Source organism: Strix aluco, chromosome 1 (genome assembly GCF_031877795.1).
Source record: "Strix aluco isolate bStrAlu1 chromosome 1, bStrAlu1.hap1, whole genome shotgun sequence".
Lineage (NCBI taxonomy): Eukaryota > Metazoa > Chordata > Aves > Strigiformes > Strigidae > Strix > Strix aluco.
Window position 1 is genome coordinate 171,734,349 of NC_133931.1, and position 14,178 is coordinate 171,748,526.

The 14,178-nt window shown below is 39.9% G+C and overlaps 1 protein-coding gene across 6 annotated transcripts in view; it reads left to right on the forward strand.

The window, feature by feature from the left end:
• Positions 1-14,178, forward strand: part of OBSCN (obscurin, cytoskeletal calmodulin and titin-interacting RhoGEF) — a 195,739-nt gene that overhangs the window by 151,095 nt on the left and 30,466 nt on the right. For all 6 annotated transcript variants that reach the window (XM_074845565.1, XM_074845521.1, XM_074845530.1 and 3 more), the window contains one exon: positions 12,433-12,690. In XM_074845565.1, the coding sequence (XP_074701666.1) occupies positions 12,433-12,690 (258 nt within the window). The remainder of the gene's footprint in view (positions 1-12,432; positions 12,691-14,178) is intronic.

The window sequence follows — 14,178 nt, forward strand, 5'->3', positions numbered from 1 at the left end:
ATAGGATTGCTTAAATCCTCCCTCACACCCTGGACAGCACATATAAAATTGATCTGTCATGCACTAATTTGCAAGTCATCAGGACCTATGTACTATTTGCCATTTACAGCTTTCTCATCCCAGGCCTGCTGAACTTTTGAGTACTGAATCCTTTTGACATCTGCCACATATAGAAATACTGCAGCTGATGTCATTTGGGAGGACTGCAAGAACAGACATTAATAGAGTAAACATTATAAGAGACTTCCTCTTACAGACATTGGGAGATTTTATTAAATACATATTTAATTATCATCTAAATACAGATGTTGTTAAAATAATTGTATAAAACACCAATGCTTAGGTGTAGAATCAAATTAATTAATTCCTATTTACATCAAAACTTGCTGCTTATGGATTAATCTCATGGTATTATTTGATAAGATTTTCTAAAAGTTATGTAAAAATTGCACACCATTGATTTAAGGGTTTAAAAATTCAGTGAAAATTTCTAACCTCAGTTCAATAAATTGTTCGAGCGCTCAATTTATCTTCTATCATTGTATAATTATCATTCTGCCATTTTAAAAGGGTTTCGAATTATTTAAAGAAAATATTAACTAAGGATAGGTAAATATATTGTAATGTGTTCAGAGATCAACATTTGAAAAGAATTTTGCCCTTTACTTACCCAGTAAGCTATAAGCTAATTTCCAAACAGATTTTGTTTAAACCCACCTAATTCTGCAGTAACCCCTTTGACTCTACTGGAAATTATTCCAGATTTTTACATGCATAAATGAGATAAGGCTCTGCAAAGAAAACACAGAGCTCTAGGTCACATATTAACATCAACATTTGCACAAAATTCTTTTTTATTATGGTGGGATTTGTTGTTTTACAAGAGCCCTTGGAAGTTAAGTTGAAGGAAAATCAGGTTAAACTAGTCCATCTAATATTGTAAACATATTTTTAATTTTCAGTCAGTGCAGTTTTGGGACACTATTGAAAATATCAGCACTAATCACAAGTTATTAAATAACACAGACACTACAAGTTCCCTGGGCAAGAACTGTTTGTGAGTTTATCGACATATTTTTAAGTTGCAGTTCATTTTCAATTGCACCAACTGAAAATTACCAGAGCTTATTTATTATAGGCTGGCTGGAAAATTGCAAACCAATTGCTGGAAAAATAACTTTGAGATTAAATTAAGAGGCTTTTTAGAAACTTTACTAGTTTATTAAATAAAAAGTGGGGCTTGCTGTTGTTTTTTCTACATCTCAAATAGGTTTTTCAGTTCAAAGTGTGTTCAAAACAGTCTGGTTCAGCGTCTTAATTTTATTCCAGCAGATAGGATGTGAACCTGCCAAAAAATCTCTATTAGCTATTCAAATGGTATCTTTCTTATTTTTAAAAATGTCAATTTTACGAAATACTTGCAAAATCACTACATCATTACTTTTCTTTTGATCTTAATATGCATCAACAGCTTCTAGTTTGTTTTGGGACAAGGGTCAGGAAAAATTGCAAATTATAGCAAATAAGAGCTGGAGTAGACAGCTGTATTACAGGGCTCTCCTGGGTTTCCTAGGGGGTTTTTTGATGCTGATTTTCTATACTGATGATAATGACTTTAGTTTTCATTGTTACCAGCTTGGATTTTGCATCTAGTCCACAAAAGCTTGGAAACTGTTCAGTGTTTAGGGAAACACTTTTTCTAGTAAATGAAATCACAGTTTAAAGAATATCAGCTCTCCAGGATTTTCCAGATCAAGGCATTTTCAAGTTTCCTACACCATCACTACCTTATTAGAGGAAAAAAAAAAATTAAAAAAGGACCTTGTTTTCTAGCTTTGACCTGACAAACAAAAATGTCAGAATCTCATGGTAAAATAAACAGATTTTGCAATATTGTTCTCTGCAAAATATTTAATTTCAAAGCTAAATCACTGTTCAGAGAGCACTCTGAATTCTCATTCTTAGTCAGAAACACTAAAGATGATGCTGGAAATAACCACAGAAAGCATGGATGGGATGGTACAGTTGGGTTTTTTTTTCACTCCAGTTTATTTTGATTAACTGAGCAAAGTTAATTTAATCATTTCAGCTTTTGCCTTTCTTTAACCCCATGCTGTTCATACTGTTTTCTTTGTAGTCACTGAACAAGAGACTAAAGTGCCCAAGAAAACCATCATCATGTAAGTGCTGATATTTTTTTTGGTAACATTTGTGTTTTGCATTGCTGCCTCTGCATGATCCAATAACAAGCTTGTATTTATTGGCCATGCAAGTGTGTTCATTCCCATCCCAGCAGATCTCATGGTATTCTGTGCTATGCAAAGTGACCACCTGACAAAAATGGTACCATCCCTTTCAAAAAACAGCAGCACTAGTGTTAGACACAGCCTGGGTCAGTTTTTTTATGATATTACATGTGAAAATATTCCACTGAACACTGCTGGAGTTGCAGAAGAGTTCAAGAAGGTAGAGCCTGACTCTCAGTATTGAAATGAAATCAGCTTTGAGAACTGGCTACCTGAAAATATGTACAAATTTAACAAATGTCTCATAGCTTACAGTGATTTCTTCTGGCTTTCTAGTTTAAATTCTCCAGGAAAGCCTTTTATGATGAAGCAGAAGGAAGATGCACTTTTTAATCTTCTTCTGTCTCTATATTTCTAATATGAATTTTTCTCCTGATAATGACTTGGTCTTTTTGGATACTTTGAGCCTAGTTTATGTTGGGTGCCTATAACATATAAAGAATAATTGCAGCAAAAAGCAGTACTTTCTCAGTTATATGTAGACCAGAAGCTCATCAGCCATTAAAATCTTGATGTATCTTCTTGTTTTTAAGTATCACAAAAAAAAAAAACAAAACCATAATAAAATTGTTTCATGTGCCGAAAGGGGGACATTGTCCTGGGCTAGGCTTTCAGAGCCCCTCCAAGCTGTTCTAATCATGTCCTAATGGCAGCAGGTGACTATACAATGGATATTTTGGGTCAATGCATTCCCTCAAGAGCTGTACTATTGCTAAAATCGGTCCTCGACTTGGACATGATGCTAAAGTTGACGTCTTTTACTTTTGTTAGATGGTGAGTAGAATGTGTGAAATGATGACTAAAGTATGGTTAAGAGTTGCTTACATTTTCTCTCTTTTATTATTTTCTATGATGACTATTTCTTATGATCCATGCACTTAGCCCATTTGGAGCCAGTGGCTTATAAGACATGTCCCCCCTCCTAGCAGCTTCCACCTTGAATAGGCAAAGAGCAGACAGGAGAGGCAGGAAGGGGTTCTGCCTTTGACCCTCTCTTTTGCACATCAGTTCAGTTAACATCTCCAGTCATTAGACATTTTTACCCTGCAAAGACCAGAAAACAAAGATACTTCTCCCTGTACCATCTCAAAGACCAGGGTTCAGATATCAGTGGAGTAGCTAAACAGATTTTTTTTTTTTTTTTAATATAATGTTCAGAAACATCCCGAGAAAGGATGAGCAGGAAGGAATCACTCAGAGCCAGACCATATCTAAAGCTTAGTACATCTCATCTATCTACATCTCTGTGCTTGTAAATCACCTGGATACATGTTTTTATTTTACATCTCTCCTCAGTCAGCTAATAGTCCTCCCTTTCCCTTCATGATTTCAGATCACAAGCAGCAGCATTAATAGTGGTTGATTATATAATATGAAACTAATATAAAATATCATCAGTTAATCTGATTTCTAAACTTCTGACATGTAAATTTCATAGACTATTGCTTTGGACAGCTCAAGAAGTGATTCCGAAATTAAGCACTGCAGCCCCGAAGGAGGTTGGTACATTTATCTTAGAACAACAGAAATTCCCTTCCTTTTGCCAGTAGATGGGGTCATAAACTCATTAGAGTGGACCTCAGCTGGAAGTGGGGTAGTAATGGAATAAAATTTGGGAACAGCTCTCCAAGGGCACATTCCAGCTCTCCTTAATGTGTAGTGAGATGAGGAGCAGAAGCAGATTTGAAACTACTAGCAGAACATAACAGACAATTTAGACAGGATTGGACAATGCCTATATAAGCATTTTAACTTGCAACATAGAGCAAAGTCTAGTGCAAACACACATGGATTGATTCTCATCTTTTATCTCTAAATGATTTAGTTTTGTATAATTCACAAAGGCACCATGGCCATTATGAAGGTTCTGCATAGACCTTGAAGCTCTAGAGTAGTGTCAGAGGGCAGACAAGCCCAACATGGGATGAAGGATCAGGAAAAAGCTGATAAACCTGGGGGAAAGAGTAAAGCGGTAGAAATGAGCAGAAGAGAGGGTGCTCCAGAAGAAAAGAAATCACACTGTAGCTGATCCAGTCCTGGACTTCACCACATCCTGAAAGGGAGAGATTGATAGTGGAAAGAAATCTGATCTCCATAGAAGGCAATACCAAGTCTCCAAAACTGAGACCATTAGATGAGAAAGGCTACGAGATATCTAAGAGGATTAGTCTTCCATGATGGTTAGACAAATGCAACAGGAGAAACAGGCTCTCCTTTCACAGGGTCTCCATATCTCAGTCCAAGAGCCAGAGCAGAGACAGCTGGAATTCAGAGCTGGTGACTTTTAGCCAATGTGGCTGTGACTAGAGGCTGGTGAGGAGAAAGAGAGAAATTAAAAGGCTATTGTCTTGATTCATAATCATTCCTCCTCACTTCCTGCCATTGTCTTTGCCCTTCAGTTAGTTCTTTTTTTATCCCATTGCTTGGAGGAGGGACAGAATCTCAACACAGAAACAAAATCAGCCTTGCCTGTTAGCTCCACTGAACCAGAGACCTCCCCTGTGGAGCATCAGCTTCCTTGTGCTTGCAAAGTGAACACTGTCTTCACCTTCAAGTTTTTCCATGAAAGAAATGTCACTGAAAAATCTGCAGGAAAAACTGCACGTTAAATATATACACTAAGAGCACTGAAACCTGGGTTTAGGTGTTCCTGTCCCCAGATTTTAAAGCTATTTGATCCAATTTCATCTGTAGCTCATCTAAAGTCGAAATTTGGCCTGGCATGGGAACAGAAGATTGTTTTGACACAAGCTGTGTATTTATACAGGGATGCTGAGAAGTCCCAACTGCTTTGGATATGTCAAAAAATCTAAAGTAAGGCCAGCAGAAATATGCTGAGAAATAACAATCATGCATCCCAGATCAATTTGGTATGCCTATGTCAATTGATGGTTCTAGGCTGTGTCTGCAATAACAGTATTACGAAGAGTAAAAATAAATACATTTTGGTAGAGATGACTTCAGCAGGCAATGTTCTAACTTTCCTTTCCTGGTCTCCAAATGCCTAATGCCCTTTTAATATAACTGCTCTGCATGTGAAAATGCAGATCTCTGGTCTCCAAAGTCTTTAATAAAAAAATAGAGATATGTTTATTAAAACAGAAGAAACTGCTGACCCTACTGTAACAAAGGGCATTTTGCCATTGAGTTTGATGAAGCCAGAACTTGAGCCAAAGACACTCAGGAAAAGGTTAATCTCCCTGAGTGTTTAAAATCTTTGGGTGAAACTGCTGTATGGGTCCAAAGTAGCAGAGTAGGTGGTGAACACAAGCACATGAAACAAGCAGCATCCAGAAGAACATTTCTCAGCTGGACATACTTGTGTGTTCATGCACTCAAGGAGGTTAACAGAGCTAGGGTCTACCTGTGGGAAAGGGCACTGAGGTTTTCCCTGGCACAGAAAGTAAGTGGAGATGGGCATGTGGGTGTGTGCATTGCTTGTGTATCCTTTTCAAAATGACACGCTTCACCAAAAGCTGGAGTGCTCACACAACTAACCCCACTGTAGCACCTTGACCAACAATGGCATGTGCTGATGGAGTGTGGCTCCCCAAAAAGTCTCGTCTTCCTGCCAACTCCATTCCAACCCTTTCTGTCATCAGAGAGGAAACGATAACCACTGTGGTGAAGAGCCCAAGACAAAGGGGAAGGGTCTCTCCTGCACGTTCTTCTTCAGGTCATTCTCCTTCCCGCTCCCCAAGAGCGGAGCCAACTCCAGAGCCTGTTTATGTTTCAAAGATCAGGCAGCCTGTCCACAGACATGAGCAGGAGGCGACTCCGAAGTCTGCTGTTCCCATGCTTTTTGTCACAGAACCAGAGGACAGGCAAGGAGCAGCAGCTAGAGATGTCATCATAGAGACCAAGGTGGAAGAGAAAAAGCCCAAATGGGTTGAAGTGGAAGAAATAATTGAATTCAAGGTGAAAAAATCACCAAAACCTGCAAGGAAAAGAGGCTCTTCCCCAGCAAAACAAGAAAAAGATGACTCAGGGGTGTTGACATTCACTTTTCCCAGCTCAAGGCCTAGACGGTCCCCAGAAGATGATCCAAACACAAACAACTCCAACAATAAATTGGTGGAACAGTCAAAATCTTTGCCTAATGACAGTCTCTCTGAAGCCGATATCCAGCCCGTGGTGTATGCAACCGAGCAGGAAGAACCTCAAGTCAGCAACGAAGACAGAAGCTCCCCGTGTGGGTCCAAACAACTAGAAAATAATTTATTTATGGATTATGGAACCGAAGGGAAGATCTTCCCACAGGAAACAAGTGCTCACTACAGGTCAGACAGCGCTTCCCCGCTGCTTGCCTGTGGGAGTGAGCCTTTGATCTTCAGCTTTGAGACAGCTGCTGCAGACCAGCATGAACTTCTGTTCTCAGTAGCGAGTCCAGAGGTTAAGGAAGAGGCAGATGAATTAGATGTATCTTGGCCTGTTGAAGAGGGAGTACCTGAAGTAATGCAAGATGTTCTTCCAGAAGAGGATAATGTCATTATAGTTGATGAACCAGAGGAACTACAGACGGATGACATTAGCACCCGGGACCGCAAAATCTTAACCCACAATGGCAAAGTATTAACTTTGGAGGATCTTGAAGATTATGTTCCTGAAGAAGGTGAGACCTATGGGTGTGATGATCAGAACCATACGGCAGAGAAACCCTGCGAGATCTCCGTGCTCCAGACAGAGATTAATGAGCCAACTATTGGGAAGCCAGTGCTGCTGAATCTCGTGAGGCCTGTGGTGTCCAACCCCAGGCAAAGACTTTTCAGTCAGTTTGAGGAGCACGTTCCTGGGGGCATGTTCATGTCAGCATCCAGAGTAACCGGTGTGCAGTCTGTAGGCCCTTCAAACATCTCTTTCCATGTGAGTGATACCTGCATGGCAATGACACCTGGAGTGCATGCAGCAACAGCAGCAGCTTCTCCTCTTCCCTCCTTCACAGTGAAACCATCTTTCTGCACTGAAGTCCAGCTCTCAGCAGATAACGGACAGTCAAGCTTTAAAACTGAAGTTTCCACAAGAACCCTCAGCTATGGGACTGTTGGCGAGCCTGTCACCTTGCACATCAGCACAGAAGACCTCTCCCAAAGCTGAGCAGATGCAAGCATAATTCTCAACGTAAAAGAAAACAGTGTTTTAGAAAAAACTAATCAGAATTGTTGTAGGTGAGGGGAACTGGTGGCAAAGATTACAAGGTAACATGTACAAGGGAATAACTTTGAGGAAAATATATTTAAATACAATATGTAGAGCTTTTCCAGTCTTAAAGGGAACACGTCTGTCAGAACAGTTTGTAATTTTAAAAGCTTTGATCGAGGTAAGCATATATCATTCCATAGCGAAGCAGTGATGGTAGGTTTAGGAAAAGCCTGATTCTCCTGCCTATGACAGAAATATAAATGAATAAGTGCATTTTTATCCATGAACTTAAAAATTATTTCAAGTGCCAATTTGTGCATTGTGGTGTGGCAAGAAGGTGAAAGCGTCTAAGCTTTTCAGCATCCTTCAGCAGTCCAGGATAGGAGGACTGTTTCCAACTAAAGCGATCTCCTGTCACTGCGTATGCCTGAAGGTCATAAAGCTTCACACTGCTTTGACCTTGTTGTACACTTTTAACACCAGTTAGCTCTGTCAAAATTTTTTCATAAACCTTTCAACATACATAGTCTTGTTACATTATTTTAAACTTCTGCCATGGAATGAAACATACAGAAAATATTGCATTTACTCGGGATGCAAAGGGCCGCTCAGACCTTTTGGTTGAAATACTAATTTATCTAAAGTCAGTGGTGAAAGTCCCACTGACTTGAGGAAGCGAGGATCTCATTGTTCTCTTCTGCTTTAAGTAAATAAGACCATCTTTTTAAAATGACCTCTATTTTCAAGTTCACTTCCTAGTTGTCTAAAGACGTAGGCTTCGTTATTCTGCATTCTAGTGTAGCGGATTTATAAACCGTATCTTTTAAAATATAGATTTATTTAATGTGCACGATTGTGCAGCATGAGTGAAGTGCTGCACAACATTACTTCTGCATATATAATCAAATGCTAACACATACAAAGAACCACAAATGTGGTCTTTATCAAAAAATATTGCTGGAAGAATATTTGATCTCCTGTACGTGCCAGTGGTGAAAAATTACTGTTAACAGATTGGTGGACGATGTCTCCTATATGTGCTAAGGGCAACTCACCACTGAGCTACAGCATGGTAGCAGGAACACAAAGACAGTTTAAAAAATAACAAAGAAAGAAAGAAAAGAGATCTTCACTGTAAATGCCTGGATGAAAAAAATACAACTGTTCAAAATGCATTGGGCTGCTTGGAAGCACTGCCAGTTGCAATTGCATCATATTACTGTAACCATACATGTTGGGCTGTCTCGTGGAGGTAATGCCTTCTGCTGAGTTTCTCAGGAGTGCTGACTGAGGGGAAGGCTAAGATGCACTGAGCATGGCCCGTTCCTTTTGGCTTCACCGAAAATGGCTGTTGCACAAACCTTCAACAAGTTGCTCAGTCCTGGAAAGAAATGAGCTCATAGGCCTAAATACTGGTCCCAGTCGAAGTCAGCTGGAGTTTGTCACTGATCTCAGTAGGACCAAGCACTGGCCCTCTCTATCTGACAGAGATGTGGGGTGAAAAGTCCCAACACCTTGTCCCAGCTGAGTTGTGTAGAGCTGTTGCAATAGAAAATGTTTTCATTTAGATGGTGTAGGGAAACCAGAAATGCTCAGACACAGCTGAATTTCTAACTAGCATGAAGAGAGAGGATTGCGTGAGTTTCTGCCTTGGAAATGTATGTGTGATGTTGTCTCAGTGTTTCCCAGCTGGGTAATATTGTAAAGCTTGTTCTGGAGTCCTCCGGGCAATATTCCTGCTAACAGGGACTGAATTCACAAAAGGTGCTTGTAGAAAAGAATACATTATTTTTTTCCTTCTGTGGCTGCACCTTGATCATCTGCTGACTAAAATGAACATACTGATTTCAAAGCCTTTTACTTTCATTATTCAAACAGGATTTTATGTGTAATATCATGTGCACTACCCTCATGATATAGGATGTTTTTCCAGTGATTACATGTGGTGAAAGAAATCAAACCTCTTGTATGTTACTCTCCCATTTTTTATTACATCTCCTTGGTTTATACTGTTTGTTTTATAATTAAGCAATACGATGGCTATATATTAGTGCTTTTTTCATATATTGCACTGTGCATTGGAAAGTAACAGACATACAACAGGGAAATACTTTCTAAACTAAAAATATTTCTTTTATATTGGGCCCGATTCTGATCTCAGTTATTCCAGTATCAGTCTAGAATAATTCCACAGAAGGAAGTGGATTCGATTCAGATTTACAAAGATACTGCTGAGAAAAGAATTTGCCCTATGATATTCTTCAAAAATACACTATTTATCCAAAAGATAATAAAGATGTGTAAAGGCAGGTGCAGTTTTCCTCCTGTTCTGGTTGACGCTCAGGTTTTTCTAAAGAAACTAAAAGGTTGCAGTTCAGATGGTCGTAGAAGAAATAACTATACTTTGATTCATTAGCTCAAAGCAATTAACATCTGTTTACATTTTCTTTTGAAATTTAAGCAAAAAAGAATTAATTGAAATTATTTTTAAAAATCCTATGCAGGACTCTGTTCGAAAAGTGAAAGATTTATAAGAAGTTCATTACATATACTTTCAAAATATTTTCCTAGAGGTTAAAAATTATGCTTGTAAGTGATTAAACTATGTAGATAACTAATGAGACGTGTGGGGGTTTATTTCTTGTAGATGAAAACATGCAGCTGTATTAAAAATTTGAATACAAAGAATGTTTTACTAAAATTCCTGCAGGTAAATGGGTATTAATAAAGTGGAAACTTCAGTTTGCTTGAGGTACAAAAAGAAAAAAACACACCAAAAACATCAAATACAAGATATGCTGTTAGATGCTGAGTTTATATCAATAAATGTCTTGCATCAGCTGTCACTGAACTTGCTGGTCTTCTGTGTTCTTCTCTGTTCCACGGCACTTGACGGTGCATCAGCTCATCCACTTCGATTGACTTCAGCAGGATCTGGGTTGCAGCCCAACAACATTAATGCAGTTGGGCTCTGGGTCCTTTTTTTTATGGACAGTTTTGCAAGTGTTGAAGTGAAAGAACTTGTTTTTAGGGAGGACTCACATCTATGAGTCAATGATTTTGAGCTATGCTCGTCCTCTTGGGTCTTTCTTTGAGGCTGAATTGGAACTTCAAAATACGTGTCAGTCCTGCATTGCTGGTTATGAGCTGAAGGAGATGTGGGGCGGAAAGGTTCATGGTTGAGATTTTAGCACTGGGGAACAGGCTGTCCATCATAGGTGTGTCATCACTGCAGTGTTAGGTAGACGAAACTCAGTTAATGTTAAAGTTCCTCAAGTCAGCAGCTTGAATCATAGTGTGTAACATCCCTAAACAGGGAGGAAAGTGGTGGTATTAGCAGCACGGAGGAGACCTGTGATTATATATAACCTGTATACATATACCTATGAATGTATTTTCTCATTGAGACATACTAAGAGTGTTTCATGCCTTTCCAAACAGTTCACTTGTTGGGAGCTGCCCAGCATGTAGGACAGCACCAGTTGGCAGCAATCACAACAGGAACACCAGAGAATCAAAATATTTATCTAGGAAAATATTTAAAGAACTCCCACCCAGCCCAGTGCTGATGAACACTGATGGGCAGTATGGGACACTGTGTGAGCAAAACTTGCTTTTTCCACCAACAAACCCAGAACTGAAGTATTTCATAAGCACTACGCTCATGGGGAGGACATTGAAAATAAAAATCAAGTGAGATGTCTTCAAAGGGGTCTGATCCAAATGTAGCCTTCAACTTCACCTGCTAAGGTCTGTCATGGGAATTTACTTTCTTAAGGATGGGAAAGGAGAAGGATCAAAACAGCTACAGGACATGCTTCTGTGTCAATGACATTAAACCAGTCAGGGCTGTTTGTGCGTAAGCGCTCTTATTGTTTCTTGAACCACATGTTGGTTTGAGTTTGCACTCTTGCTTGGCAAGCAACCACATCATGAACATGATGAATTTTCTTAATCTGAAATGCATTTTGTCTGTCATATGGTTAATTGAGGGTTTCCCTAGATATCATCTGTCCCTTTGTTGTGCCTCTTCAAGATCTGTGAAAGAGATATTGGGCAGGAGATTGGATGAGATGAGCTCCCGAGGTCCCATGATGCCATCCTAGCCTAGCTTCTTCTACCAGCGCTGACTGAGGATGAAACCATAGTAGTTGTCCCCTGAGTGGCCATTCTGCAAAGACGTATGCTTGAAAAGCCATTTTGCTGCGTGGAAAACTTTTGTCTTCTCTCTGCCTTCAAGGCCATGAGTCTCTTGAGGCAGGAGTTTTATCTTCCTCTGTATAACGCTTCCCTATACACAACTGCTGTGCATTACTGTACGGACCAGGTGACTTTGCTTCTAGAGTATCTTGCAAAGGCATAGTCCAGTACAAATTTTAAAATCTCAGCTACCTTGTAGTGCAAAACACAGTAAAAATATTCAGATATTGTAAAGTAAGACAAATACATTACCCTAGAGCAAAGAGTAGCTTTTCTGCCATCCTCTCAGACTTACAAGTTCATGAAGCAGAACAGCCCTCCCTTCTTTCCCCTGCCCTTCTCTAATGAGGCTGGTACCTGCTCACTCCTCCTCCTTCCCTGTGAGAATAACATCCTCCTTGCACGTAGGGTCTGTATCAGTGCAATGTGTCACTGCTGGGTTCGTTTCACTGATCTTAATAAAGGTATTTTTGACAGAGCAGCCAATGTAGGGTTGAGTTGGGAGATGGATCCTTTGTTCCGCTGTCTGGGGAGAGGCTGGGGGTGTGTGTAGTGTAGCACAGTGTCCTCAACTCGGTGAGATACATCTTTCCGAAGCATGCTAGTTAACCTTCTTATTCTAAGTCTTAGCTACTTTCCTTCTTGCTGGAATAAGCATTTGTGCATCAGCTCTCTGCTCTCTCTAGGAGGGGAAAATGATAGGATTGCAAATATTTCCATGGGTTGGATGATGCTGCTATTTTTTTTTTTACCCTGAAGAGAGAAAAGCTGTTCTTCTTGTCTGTAGGAGTGACTTCTCCCCAGTCAGAGATGGAGACTTCTGTACAGGCCTCGCTCCAGCGTGCAGATAAGGAGATCAAGACAGCTCTAAAGAAACTCATGGACTCAGCGTCACTGCTGGTGACTCTTCCCCCAGGCGTGCAAGAAGGAGCCGGTGGCCTTGGCCTTCCTGGGTCTGTTCCTTCAGACCACTCAGAAACAGCAGCTGGGCCCTCTGTGTTAGTTCATGAAGCCAGTACCCAAACCCAGGCTGCTGGAGGGCATGGTAGGTTTGGCATGAATCTAGATAATGTCCCACAGGCGTCAAAAGAGACAAAAAATATTGAATGTGCCAACAATGCTATTTTTTCCCTCATTTTTCTGTTTCATTGTGTTTTGAGCAGCTGAAGATTAAGAGAGGACAGCCAGACTCAAAGAAACATGGGGCTGTGGGTTGGGGTTAGGGTGGACACAAGTTTGAGGCAGATCTTTCTGGAAACAGATGTTTGAAAACTGTGTCTGAAGCAGAGTTTGGCTCATCACTTGCCCAAAACAGAGGGATAGGGGATTTTTTTCCACCTTTGGGCTTTTGACCCTGGACTTGCTTCTAATTTTTCGGGGGAAAAGAGGGAGTGGGATCCCTCCTTTACATTTACAGAAGTAATTTGGTTTCTGATTTGATGGGGTGGGTAAGGGAGGTTGCTTTTCTTTTATTGTTTGCCACAAAAAGCTGGAAATATGTTTAACACCCCTGTATCAACTGTCAGAGACTTTCTAGGATGTTGAGTGCATCAGGCTAACCAGCATTTCACTGGCCCTGAAGCCTTGATAGACTCCTTAGTAGTTTCCATGTGATTAAAACCAATGATATGTGTGACTGTGTCTTGCCAGGAGAACAACTCTTTCGTCTCTGCGTTGTTTTTTTTTTAAAAAACATGAATAAGCAGCAACCCTTCCACTCGTTCTTCTGCTCTGCCATAGCACCTTGTCTAAGCTGTCTCTGTGTCAGATCAGAGTAACTGTCCTCCAGCAGTGTCAACTTAAAAGGACAATATCAAGTAGTCTTCAGCCCTCAAACTCCAGATGCTGTTTTAAAAAAAGATAGTCTTGTCTAAAATTTTATGAGGATAGAAGCATTTCATGGAATCGAACCCAAAATAACTGCATTAAAAAATGACAGGGTTTTAAAGCCTTTTTGCCTTTCTAGTAGGAAATCATCTGTGAAAATAATCCTCTGGTTGAAGCAGGATAACTCAAAAATCATAAGTAAAATGTCAACTAGCAGATTATTTCCTTAGTCATAACTACAGAGATAATAGAATAGTGAATGAGATGGTTTTGCAGTCCTTTCATCTGAGAAAATTAGATGTGTTATTAATATAGGAAATTTTTTTAATAAGATGGAGACTTGACAACTGTCCCTATGATGACATGCTTTGAATAAAAAGAAGGCAAATATTGCAATAGTGCTGGCAATAGGAAGGCACAATCCCACCAACCTGGGATCTCTGACCCTGCCAGTGATGCCTTGACTAACTTTGTTTTCCATCCCAATAGAGCTGTTTTATGTGATTTCTAGAAACTGCTGCTTTTTATCAAAACCAGCCAGCACCAAACATCCCTAGAGTGCTCCCCCAAAAGCCCTTCCTGCTGGGGAGAAGACCCCTCTTGATTTCACCTTTTCTCCTCAGATGAAACAGGAGATGATGCACTTTATCCTATGGAGTAACTCCAATAGTCAATATCAAAAGACAATCAGGTACTTTTGGAATGG